The sequence below is a fragment of the Galeopterus variegatus genome, unplaced genomic scaffold (genome assembly GCF_000696425.1).
Source record: "Galeopterus variegatus unplaced genomic scaffold, G_variegatus-3.0.2 Scaffold29, whole genome shotgun sequence".
NCBI classification, from domain to species: domain Eukaryota; kingdom Metazoa; phylum Chordata; class Mammalia; order Dermoptera; family Cynocephalidae; genus Galeopterus; species Galeopterus variegatus.
In genome coordinates, this window is record NW_007726140.1 from 1,517,143 (window position 1) to 1,529,313 (window position 12,171).

At 43.6% G+C, this 12,171-nt stretch overlaps 1 protein-coding gene across 1 annotated transcript in view; it reads right to left on the reverse strand.

Annotated features, from left to right (window-relative positions):
- F13A1 (coagulation factor XIII, A1 polypeptide) overlaps window positions 1–12,171 on the reverse strand; it is a 154,042-nt gene that overhangs the window by 124,527 nt on the left and 17,344 nt on the right. The window contains exon 2 of the mRNA XM_008569953.1: window positions 12,043–12,169. Coding sequence (XP_008568175.1) covers window positions 12,043–12,169 — 127 coding nt within the window. The remainder of the gene's footprint in view (window positions 1–12,042; window positions 12,170–12,171) is intronic.

Here is a 12,171-nt window from a genome sequence, read left to right on the forward strand (position 1 = left end):
GGGATCCAACCCCTCGGTGGGAGCGCCGCCGCGCTCTCAAGCGGTGCACTGTAGCAGTGCGCCACCGGGCCGGCCCAAAGCATTTTTTTTTTTTCCTTTTTTTGTCTTTTTTCGTGTCCAGCAATGGATCGCAACCCTCAGTGTCGCGCCCGTACTGGACCGGGACCGGCAACGGGATCGCAACCCTCGGTGTTGCCCCCACGCCTCACTCAGCCAGTGAGTGGGAACCGGTCTGTATGTGGGATCTGAACCCCGGCGAGAGCACCACCGTGCTCCCAAGCGGCGCACTGTAGCAGTGCGCCACCGGGCTGGCTTTCATGAACTTTTTGAAGTACCCTCGTACTATAGCTGTAGTTTAAAATAGTGCATCCTTTTTATAGGGTAATTTGGCAGTATCTATGCAAATTTAAAATGTAAATTCGCTTTAATCAAGCAACGATATTTCCTTGTTCAGAAACACATTTGTACAAAATGTATGTATGTGCAACATTCAATGAAGTGTGGTATTGAATGAAAAAACAGGAAACAACCCAAACAGTTCTAAATAAAACACCAAATCAATTACAATATAACCACACCAAGCACCCATTGAAGAGGGTATGTGTGTACTGATGCAGAAAACTCTCCAAGCTATATTGTGTGAGAAAGTAAGGTACAGAGCAACATGTGTAACGCAATCTTACTTGTGGTTATGAAAATCCAAACTCTAAAGATGTATATATGATGTTAGAACGTAAAATTATAGCAAAACATCTGGAACATACACACAGTTAAAGTTGATTTTCTAGGATCGGAAGGTTGGCGAAAGTAAAAGTTCACTTTTGACAATTTATATGTCTGCATGTGTGTATTTAAAAAGGACAATGTATTCGATCGTCAATTAAAAATTAAAGTAATTCAAAACTACATTAAATGGATGAAAATACAGCAAAATGTTAACAGCTGGTGTCTCTGATTTGCAGATCTCTGAGTTCTTTTTATGCTTTCATTATTTTTTATTTGAATAACAAGACTTTCATCATCAGAAAAAGGCAATTTATTTTATTTTATTTTGTCTTTTTCCGTGTCCGGCAACGGATCGCAACCCTCAGTGTCACCCCCGTACTGGACCGGGACCGGCAACGGGAGCGCAACCCTCGGTGTTGCCCCGACGCCTCACTCAGCCAGTGAGCGGGAACCGGTCTGTATGTGGGATCCGAACCCTCGGCGGGAGCGCCTCCGCGCTTCCCAAGCGGCGCACTAGCGCAGTGCGCCACCGGGCTGGCCCCAGAAAAAGGCAATTTAAAAAAAGGGTTTGCATTTAAGTGAAGCTACCTACTTGATAAGAGGTTAACAAGTCTAACTTTTACATATTAATTTTTCTTTAAGAACAATAGGGTTATGCTCTTTTTTATTATCAATGTCTTTATCCAATATAATCACATAAACATAACTTTTCCTCCCTTTCCTTTCCAGCACAGACTGGATTAAACTTGTTCCTTTAGTGCCCTATGAATGCTGGGGTAACATCCATCCCACTGTATGGAGATTGTTATTTAATTTAATTAGTCATTGAACAAGCATGTGTTTAGTACTTACTATGTGCCAGGAGTTTTCTAAGTGCTGCATTAAAACAAAACAACTCATTAAAACTCATAACGTCCTTATGAGGAAGGTATTATATTATCCCCGTTTTATAGATGAGGAAACTGAGGCAGAGAGAAGCAAAATAACTTCCCCAAGATCATACTGCGGCTAAGATGTGATGCTAGGATTTGAACGTTAAGCTGCCTTCCCAGTAGATTGTGACTCTTGAGTCCAAGAGATCAGGTGACTGTATCCCCAGCACCTGACACAGTTTCTTGGAACATACATAGTAGGAAATCAATAAATGTCTGCTGAGAGAATGAGATGGAGACGGATGTATAAAGCTTAGAGAGTCCAAGGAAATGAAGGATTTACCTTTGGGCTTTGGGTTAGTATTGATGGGAAGTTATAAATTTGGGTGGCAAACTATGAATAGGGAGGAGTTCTGCAGCTCAAGAGGGACGCCCTTTTCCTTCCAGCAGCTGAATTCAATCTTTGCTCAGAACAGGCAGGCATAATCATGAATCCACAAGGCAAGGAAGTCAAATGGGAAGACTCAATTTAAATTTTAAATGTATTTATGATTTTAGAAGAAGATTGAGGGTGGAAAGCAGTGCTTTATTTCCCCTGTTTGTATTCAGATCTGTCACTTTAAAATATAGTTGTCCAAAGCTAGGTTAAAAAAAAAATTATATCACTATGGAAACTATAAAAAACTCCCTATGTTTGAAAGGCTAACAAAAATGGGAAAATTTAATCATTTGCCTCTGGAGATTTTTGTTTTTGGCTCTTTGGTGTTGTTTTTGTTTGCATTAAATTTTTTTTTGTTTATTTCAGAGGCATAGTGGGGTTTTACTAGTTCCAGAGGGAAGCTGGTTCTCCACTTAGCAAAACAGAGGACTCTACTAACAGGAAAAACAAGCTAACAGATAACTCACTGTTCTAGAAATCCAACAATTTGGACTGTTGGAAGGTAGGGGTGTGTGTGCTTGTGTGTTAAGTGCGGCCTAATGACGAGCTACACTTTCCAACCATGTTAGGACTGAGAAGGGAAGTTAGGTCTGGAAAGCTCCTAGAATTGGAGGAAGGTAGGGGTGTGTGTGCTTGTGTGTTAAGTGCGGCCTAATGACGAGCTATACTTTCCAACCATGTTAGGACTGAGAAGGGAAGTTAGGTCTGGAAAGCTCCTAGAATTGGAGCTATTGCAATTTTTTGATCCTAAGTAGCATCTGGCAAAAAACACCACTACAATGAAACTCAGGAGAAAAACAGATTACACATGGCGTAATTAGTGAACGTGACTCAGTATCTCCCTCCACTTACCCAGAGCAGCTCTGCCACCAGAACAGACCTCCAAAACACCTTGTACATGACCACCCTCCCAGGGTGACCGACAATCTACACAAGGCAAGTAGTAAAGAATGCTGATCTCATTTGTTTTATTCTTGTTCTGGTGGGAATAGTGGGGTAGTTAAAAAAGGAAAATTGTGGGCTGAGGAATTTTAAGTCTGATTTCAGGCACCCTTGGAAATTACCACTGGCCTCCCCACCCGGAGAAAGTAAGAATTTATTACACACATGTAAAAATGAATGCTGAGCCTATTGATTTTGGTATCTGATAACCACTTTGGGAGAAGGGAGGCCATTCATCAATGCATGGGCTGAACAATTCCTTTTGCCTATTTTTATGCTATTTTAAAGTTAGAGCAAGTCCCATTTCCAAAGTCATTAGGCTGACGCCTAGCAAGGTGAGCTCGGGAATCAAAAACTATGGTGCTAGGAGGGCTGTTAGACAAGGTATCTTTCAAGAGACAGTTTAAATCAGAGTTTGGTTTTGTTTCTAATCCTTTAGAAGAAATAATGTACTGGCCCCTTCAAAAAGGCAAAATGTATCACCTTTTTAGTGAAGAGAGGAATTTAGAGTGAGATTAGGAATCACGTCTATGTGCCTCCCCTTTGCGTAAAAGCTGAGTGTCACATGCAGTCACTCTTGGAGGGAGAGGCTTGATCTGCAGTGCAAATGTGATTCCAGACTGGTGTCATGTCATCATGGTATGTCTTTCCATCTCAAAGTAAATCAGAAGGGGTGGCCAGCTCCAGCAGGTGGCATGCACTGCGGGCACATTAGCAATTACTTCTTGTCTGTGAAAGCTGTGAAACAGGGCATTTCAAGGAATGGCATTTTCAGTATCTGAGCTTTTTATTCTGGAAGGTTCCAAAGCCACTGCCTTCCTAAAATGGTTTAAGATAGCCACTCTGGAGGCCTTTCTTTTGTAGCTATCAACTCTGGAACGGAATGAAATGCAGTTGAGGCGCTCCTCGACCCTCGGCCCACTGACATTCCTTGCAAACATGTCACGTTACACTACAGCACATACCAGCTTAGGAAGTTTATTCGATTGTGCTAATTTGCCAGTTTTGCTGGTTAAGGACTTTTTAGTGTACTTGGATATCCTCAGAAGATTCATGAAGCAATTCTACAAAGAAAATGTCAGAGCTTCTTTACTTAGCATATACCCCCCGAGGGAGACTGTACCCTTGTTGGAATGCTTTAATTTTGTTTTTTCTGGGGAAAAATTTTTGTTTGATCTTATAGATATAAACCTGGCTTTATTTTTCTTTCTTTATTTAATTCTAATGGCAGGACTTTCCGACTTTTAGATCATCATAGACGCTTCCCAGCTGGCCGTATACTTCGTGTTTTTCTTGCTACAAAAGGCCTGATACAAATGGCTTTTGCTTTAAAAGTATACGAAGGTACTTTAAAAAGTTCATGGAAAGATTCGTTTTATCTTTTAATTCTATTTTTTCACAAACTTTTGGAAATATCCTCCCAAGAGCTTACCCTGTCTGAGTCAGGATACCCAAGTTTTAGCCTGTTTGTTTCCTAATTTTCTGTATGACCTTGAGAAATTTAAGTAATATCAGAGAGCCTGTGTTCTTTCTTGAAACTCGAGTCTGATCTTCCTCTCCCTGCCTCTCAGAGTGGTAGCTATCGATTCAGTTTAGCAGACATTCAGTGGACATCAGCTCTGGGCGGGCCAGGAACCACACAGGGCTGGATGAGAGAGATTAGGATTGCGCTTTCCAAAACACAATCTAGGGAGATACTGGCTAAGAGCGCACTTTGATGAGTACAAAACTACACATAAAAGGAATTGTAAACTTCATGGATTGGTAGATGAGTGTGATTAGATCCTTCCAACCCAGCTCCTTCCAGAAACATCTTGCAAATAGCTTGGGATCTTGATCCTGGGGTCTCCTGTATGCTGTTGACAAAAATGTTTACTTTGAACTCTCTGAGATCCCTTCTGACTGCAGTGCCACACTGAATGGCATTCACTTGGAATAAAAAGGACAAATGAGCCTCGACATTACTCAAATACTGGGAGGAGTGATATATACTATTTTATTAAATAGAAGGTTTGAATAAATAAGGGCTTATAATTTTCACATAAGCTTTATTAAAACTCTGTAAAAAATTTGATTAACCAATTATTTGATTACTACTGTATGCAAGCACTGTTCTAAGGGCTAGAGAGGAAACTAAGATAAACCACTGCCCAGTCTCTCCCCCGCTTCCCCACTAGGTCAGAGGCCCCTGCTTTGTGCTCTTGTCTTGCCGTGATGTTTAATACTTTCAACAATTGTAATTAGTTTTTTATTAGTGGCTCGTTTGTAAAATCCTTGCTAGAAGCTCTATGAGGGCAAAGTTTGTGTCTGTCTTTTTCACTGCCATGTCCCCAGTGCTGAATTCAGCACTGACTGTTAATACTGTTGTACTATGCATGGGTAATTGTGTTGTCATGGGCATGGGTTGGGGGACATACTACCAATATTTGTGGACTAATGGATGAATTGCTCTAGCCTGAGGGTGTAAATTCTGGTCTGGGCTCAAGGGTCTCCAAGAGAAGGGGATGTCAGTCATCATTACTCTGAGAATACAAGTCTTGGTGAATAACTCCATTCTGTATTTGAGGGGCTAAATGACAATACATAATTAGAAAGCAAATAGTCTAAGGATGAATTTAATAATAAAACACAAGCTGGTCATATTTATTTATTCTCTATTTGAAGCACTGAAGATATCAGAAACACTGATTTCTTTACATTAAGTTAAATTGATTTTTTTGTTTAAAGGAAAAGACAAAAATTACATGGAATAAAAGAGTTAGAAATGCCAGCTGTTAATTTGGTGTTAGATGCTAAAAGAGAAAGAGAAATCTACACACACATAACCCACAAACACATTCCCCCCCCACAACATATATGTTTTTGACTTTCTTCAAGATGGTAAGGTCTGAGATTACACTTACAACTTATCTATGATGATAGGGTGCAGGAAACCTAAAAAGTATTCAGTTGGAATTATTAAATCAATGCAGCAAACATTTATTAAACATCAAGCATGTACCAGGCATCGTGTTAGATGCCAGGGACATGAGACTGAATGAGGTACGGGAGCGCTCACTATGGGGAATGTAGGGGAAATGAGTTATCCAGAGGAGGAAAACCCCATGAAAAGAACTGATGCCCCACCAGGCATAACAACTAAACACCACCCCAGAGTACTAGGAACAGGAATCAGAATTCTAAATCTTTCAGAACCCATTCTCTGGCACTAATGCCAGATTACCAAATTGGAACATTCTAAATTTAAATAGTGAAATACATTCCATAATTCAGAGTTCCCAAGGGGTCAGAAAACAAGATGAGTTCACAATAAATGCCCAACGCACTCCTGCAGGCTTTGTGGCTACAGTTCTGTCTCCAACCCCCTGGAGAAAGGCTCTCTCACAGAATGGACCCGAAGCCCAGTTAGCACTATTAAGATAAAAACTAAGCAATAATTCTCCTTGCATCCACCCCTGTCCTCACCAGTGTGCTATTACTATTGATCCTCCTTAATGATTTAGTGATTAAGGAGGATAAATAGCCTATAAATGCAAAAACCCGAAGCCCAGTTAGCACTATTAAGTTAAAAACTAAGCAATAATTCTCCTTGCATCCACCCCTGTCCTCACCGGTGTGCTTTTACTATTGATCCTCCTTAATGATTTAGTGATTAAGGAGGATAAATAGCCTATAAATGCAAAGCAGGCTGAAGGGCCCACAGGAACACAGCGGAACATTCTTCTATCAATAAATGCTCTACGTGCTGGTGTAATTTTCAACGCAGTGTCCCAGGCCACCTTGGACCTCACTTCCACATCTGGTGTGTAGTGTTTCCAGCACCTTGCTCACCTGGCTGCCTTTTGACAATTCTGAGAACTGTTTGCCTCTTCCTCTTCTGTGATCTTTTCCACTTGGATATGTCTCTTTTGATCCACTTTCCAGTTGCTCTACAGGTCGCTTGCATTAGCACATGCAAGCACGAAAGGGGGACTGTCAGCTGCAGTGTGCGTGGCTGTGTGGGGTTCATCACAGAGATTCCTTTTTGGGTTATGCCTGAGTGCTCAGCTGGGAAAACTACACAATGAGCAAAATAAGGAGATGACCTCTTTCTCCCGTTTTATGAACATCCTCTGGGAGATCTCAGTGTGTGTTAAGAGAAGCAGGTAAAACGGTATTATCTTTAGTTGGCACCAGAATTTTCTGGAGGAAATGGTCTTTAAAAAATTGCAGTCCCCAAAAGGATGGTTGTTGGAGGAGCCCAGCAACAAAATAAAAAGTTCACTGAACCCCTCTGCATGAGGGAAGAGAGAGAACTTGCTGCTGGGAGAAGATGGGAGAGAAGGGTTAGAAGGACAGAAAGACCAAGGAGGAGAAGAGGGGGTTACATGCGGGAAGACTGAGATGAAGATCAGGCAGAGCCAGTGAAAGTTTAAGAGTGAAGTATTCTCTTGTGTTTTGTAATGAGTGTTCTGTGATTATCGTGCAAACCAGTGGTTTTCTAAGTGTGGTCCTGGGCCAGCAGCACCAGCCTCCTCTGGGAGCTGGTCAGAAATGCAATTCTCAGCCCAAGCCCAGACCCACTCAATCTGAGGATGCTGAGCAGAAGTCTGTGGTTCGGCAAGCCCTCCAGAGGATCCTGATGTGCTCTCAGTTTCTTTAAATTTATTTTTTGGTGTTTGGCTGGTGTGGGTATCTGAACCCTTGCACTTAGTGTGATAGCACCACACTCTAACCAACGGAGCCCACCAGCCAGCCCTGTCCTAAGTCTGATGCGGCTGAGTAAATCCTTCCTCCTCTCACCCTCCCCACCAAATGGCAGTTCCATGTCTAGACTTTCAAAATAGTGACTATTTTTGTTGTTGCCAACTTGAAATTGAAGAGGGGTCAAGTTTCCCACTTGTGGTGGCGCAGGGAAAATAGGATTCCTCTAGGCAGCGGTGGCAGAGGACAGAAATCCCCAAGGAATTTGCAGAAACGTTTGGACTTGCCCAGGCTAAGGAATGAAGGGGACTGTGGCAGTGTCCCGTGTCTGGAGAGCAGGGGGGACCCACCTGCCGAGTTTCTGTGATAAGCTCTCCTTCCCTCCCCTGTGACTATCTCATGTCTCCTCTGTCAAGTCTCCCGTTCCCCTCCCTGCTGCTTATTCCCAACAGACGGCTCGGCCTTGCCCTTCACTGAGTTAGAAAGAATCACAAAATGACAATGGCTTCATCCTCCTTCGACTGAATCTAGAAAATCCGCGCCCCCTTCCACTGGCTGCGGGCTCAGTGCAGGGTGACCAGCCTCACCTGCCACGACCTGCGCCTGTTCCTGGGATCCCAGCCTCTCCAGGACCGCACTCCCAAAGCCAGTGCTTCTCAACCTCGGCTTCAGGAACTGCCTGCAGAGCTTTATAAAAGCCCCGGAGCCAGCTGCGCTCCACACCAGTGACACGAGGGCATCTTGTGGGGGCTGAGGCATCATTCTGGAGGCTCCCAGGTGCCCGGGCTGGGAGCCACTGCCCACTCAGGCAGACACACTCTCCTTCCCACCTCCTCACTGTCACCACAGAGCCACGCCCACTCTCCTGTTTTTGAAAACGTCCCCTCTGACCTTCTCATCAGCACTGGGTTCCAAGGAGCTCCCGAGGAAGGCGGCCACCGGCCGTCCCCACTTCCTCCCTCCCACTCAGCCGCAGCCCGGGCCAGCTCGCCTGCTTCTATCCCCACTGCTCTGTGAGTCTGTCCTTTTCAAGACCGGCTCCCATATCTCCAGCGTCTGACCACTTCCTTCCCATATCCTCTTCACTGTGAGCAGCAGCCTAGAGGTAATCGCTGTCTCTCTGAATCAGGTGACACATCTGGCTCCAGATCTTTCTATTTCCTTGTCCTCCACTGACTGCTCCTTCTCAGTCCCCTCCGTTGACTTCTCCTTTCTCTGGACTCTACTTGTTGATGATCCTGATTCACTGTGGCTCCTCTTGCCCTGGTAGTGTACGTACTTACATATCTAGCTCAGTCTTCGTCCTTGAGCTTTCGAGTCACTTATTCAAGTGCCTACCTGACATTCTTACCTGCGTGTCTCACCGATACCACCAAATTAACATTTCTAAATGTAACTCTTGGTTCCACCCCTAGATCTTCCCTCCACCTCCCTGAGTCTTCCCAGCACCACCATCAACCCAGCTGGTCAAGCCGGACATCTACAGATATTCTTGACTCCTGTCTCTCTACCTCTCATCTTCAATCCTGCTGCAATTTCTGTTTTAAATCCAAAATAGATCTCCAGTCCAGCTCCTTCCCATCTCCACAGCCGCAGTCTGTTACCAGCTTTCTCCTGGACCACCGCTTCCTAGCTCGTTCCTCTGGTTTTAGTCTCACCCTCGTCTCATCCTTTCTACGCACTGAGCAATACCTAGAGGTCCCTGCGTTGTAGCCCAGCATCTAGGGCAGGGCCGTGTTATCTCTACATGACTGCAGCAGCTCCTTCTGCACAGAGGCACCAGAAGCTGCTCGCCATCCTTACAGCTGAAGCAATACCTAGAGGTCCCTGCGTTGTAGCCCAGCATCTAGGGCAGGGCCGTGTTATCTCTAGATGACTGCAGCAGCTCCTTCTGCACAGAGGCACCAGAAGCTGCTCGCCATCCTTACAGCTGAAGACCAAGGCAGCAGTTAGGTCGTCGAAGGTTGTTAGACTGTCCACCTTCCAAATGGTTCTCCTATAAACTCAACATGTCAGGTGACATGACTAACATTTTTCACCTCAAGAGGAGTGGCCACATAAGATGAAATGCATGTAGACATGTGCCCTACTACCCCATTTTACACAGATGATGTAACTCAGAAAAGCTGCAAGCAAACCAAAGTTTGCAGCAAACCATATCATTCTTTAAATACCTTAGGGTGCTGGAGAGTTATATGAAGACGGTAATTTTCTTTTTCTAATGCAAAGGAAGTCAATAACAAACTCCTGATTTATTTATTTTATCAGTATGGATTTTTAAAATATGATTTTCTTTTTTTGTTTGTTTGTTTGTTTGCTTTGTTTTGTTTGACCAGTAAGGGGATTGCAACCCTCGGCACAGTGTGGCCCGCACCATGCCCAGCCAGTGAGCGCACCGGCCATCCCTATATAGGATCCGAACCAGTGGCCTTGGAACTACCAGCGCTGCACTCTCCCGAGTGAGCCACGAGGCTGGCCCCAAAATATGATTTTCTTAGAATAGGCTACCTCCTACATATTTTTCCATCTCAGTCTCTTGTGCCAATTCTTTCCCTACTGGACTCCTCAAGGGTGCTCCTGAGGGGTTGATACTGTATCCTATTTCCTCCTTTATCTATATTTTCTGCCAAATTTACTTCTCTGATGNATGATTTTCTTTTTTTGTTTGTTTGTTTGTTTGCTTTGTTTTGTTTGACCAGTAAGGGGATTGCAACCCTCGGCACAGTGTGGCCCGCACCATGCCCAGCCAGTGAGCGCACCGGCCATCCCTATATAGGATCCGAACCAGTGGCCTTGGAACTACCAGCGCTGCACTCTCCCGAGTGAGCCACGAGGCTGGCCCCAAAATATGATTTTCTTAGAATAGGCTACCTCCTACATATTTTTCCATCTCAGTCTCTTGTGCCAATTCTTTCCCTACTGGACTCCTCAAGGGTGCTCCTGAGGGGTTGATACTGTATCCTATTTCCTCCTTTATCTATATTTTCTGCCAAATTTACTTCTCTGATGCTCCTCTCCTAGTTCATATACCTACCTGTCATTTCTGCTTGGATAGCAATAGTTGTCTCCAACTTAACATTTTCGTAATCTTAGTTCATCTCTACACCTCTGCTCTTCTCAGTCTTTGCCATCTCTGTAAACAGCACCTCACCAACCAGTTGCAAAATGCCTCGCCTCTGGTTGATGCAATCACTGTAAACAGGAGTCCACCTTTGAACTGCACATTTCCCTGATATCCTCTCCTGTTACCATCAACCTGGAACATCTGTCTCATAGACAGGAGTGCTGGGTACGAGATGATGAGGAAGGGTGGGTGGGGAGTATAGGGTTAGCTCGGTGCCATCTGCCAACACTACTGGAACTGACAACTCAAAGGAAAGGTCTGTAGGATCCAGGTTATGTTCTATATGAGTAGAAAACATTGCTGTCCACTTATTAACTACATGTAGTTCAGATCAGTCCTGATCCAAATGCAATTCTCATAAACAAGGGTCATTCAAAATCAGCAATAATATAGACTCACTTTGGAGGATATTAGAGAGACATGCTTATGGGGTAGGATGACATGAGAAGCCTTCTGTCCCTGTCTCGGATTTTATAAATCTCATTACCTTATTTCCTAAGATCTAAAAGTGGACTCTCTCCCATCAATGCTGCATCTGCTTCTGGAACTTAAAATCAGCCTCATACCAAGTATGAGAGCTGGGGGAGGTATGGAAGGGCAGAGATGGGAACGGGGAGAAAATCCTGTGTGCAACTGAGCTGTTTAACAGAATTAACAGAGAAATCTTGAGTTTGACTGAGTTTATCTGAACGTAAGTAGATTAAATTTCTGCAGCAGACGGAAAGGGAGATTCAAAACAGCACTAGAAATTAAGTTATATTATATTAAAATACAGTTACATGTTTGCACGTCCAGAGTTATGGTTTGTGAAATTTGTACCCACTATGTATATAAATAAGTTTGTGGGGTCCTTTAGACATTCAGGTGTTCTGTTCTTGGATTAGGGAGATAGAGAAGCCAGTTCCACTACAGACAGAGTTGACTTTATTCTATTTTTCTGAGGTCAGAACCATGGATCCTAATTAGTATAGCATACAGAGGCTATACCATCAACATACAGCTCCACAATTAACTAACTGTGCAACTTTTGGCAATCATCAATGAATTCCTGGAGTAAATGCAACAGTAACTATGTGTACTTCACGTATATCCTCGTATACACTAAGGACTAATTTTGTGTCTTTCTTTTAATCATGAAAAACATTGTATGTAGGAAAATAACATGTCCTCTAGAATAACCCTCCTACACCTCCAAAAAGAGATGCATTGGACATATGTAAATTTTTAATAAGAAAACTAAATGCCCATCCCCTTACCTTCACACCAAGGATTGAAGAGAATGTATGTGTCTGTTTCTGGGTTTCGTTTCGTTCGGATTATGCCGTAGGGGGTCCAGACAGCGACATACATGCGGAATTTCCCCACGACGCATGTGGGGGAAGACT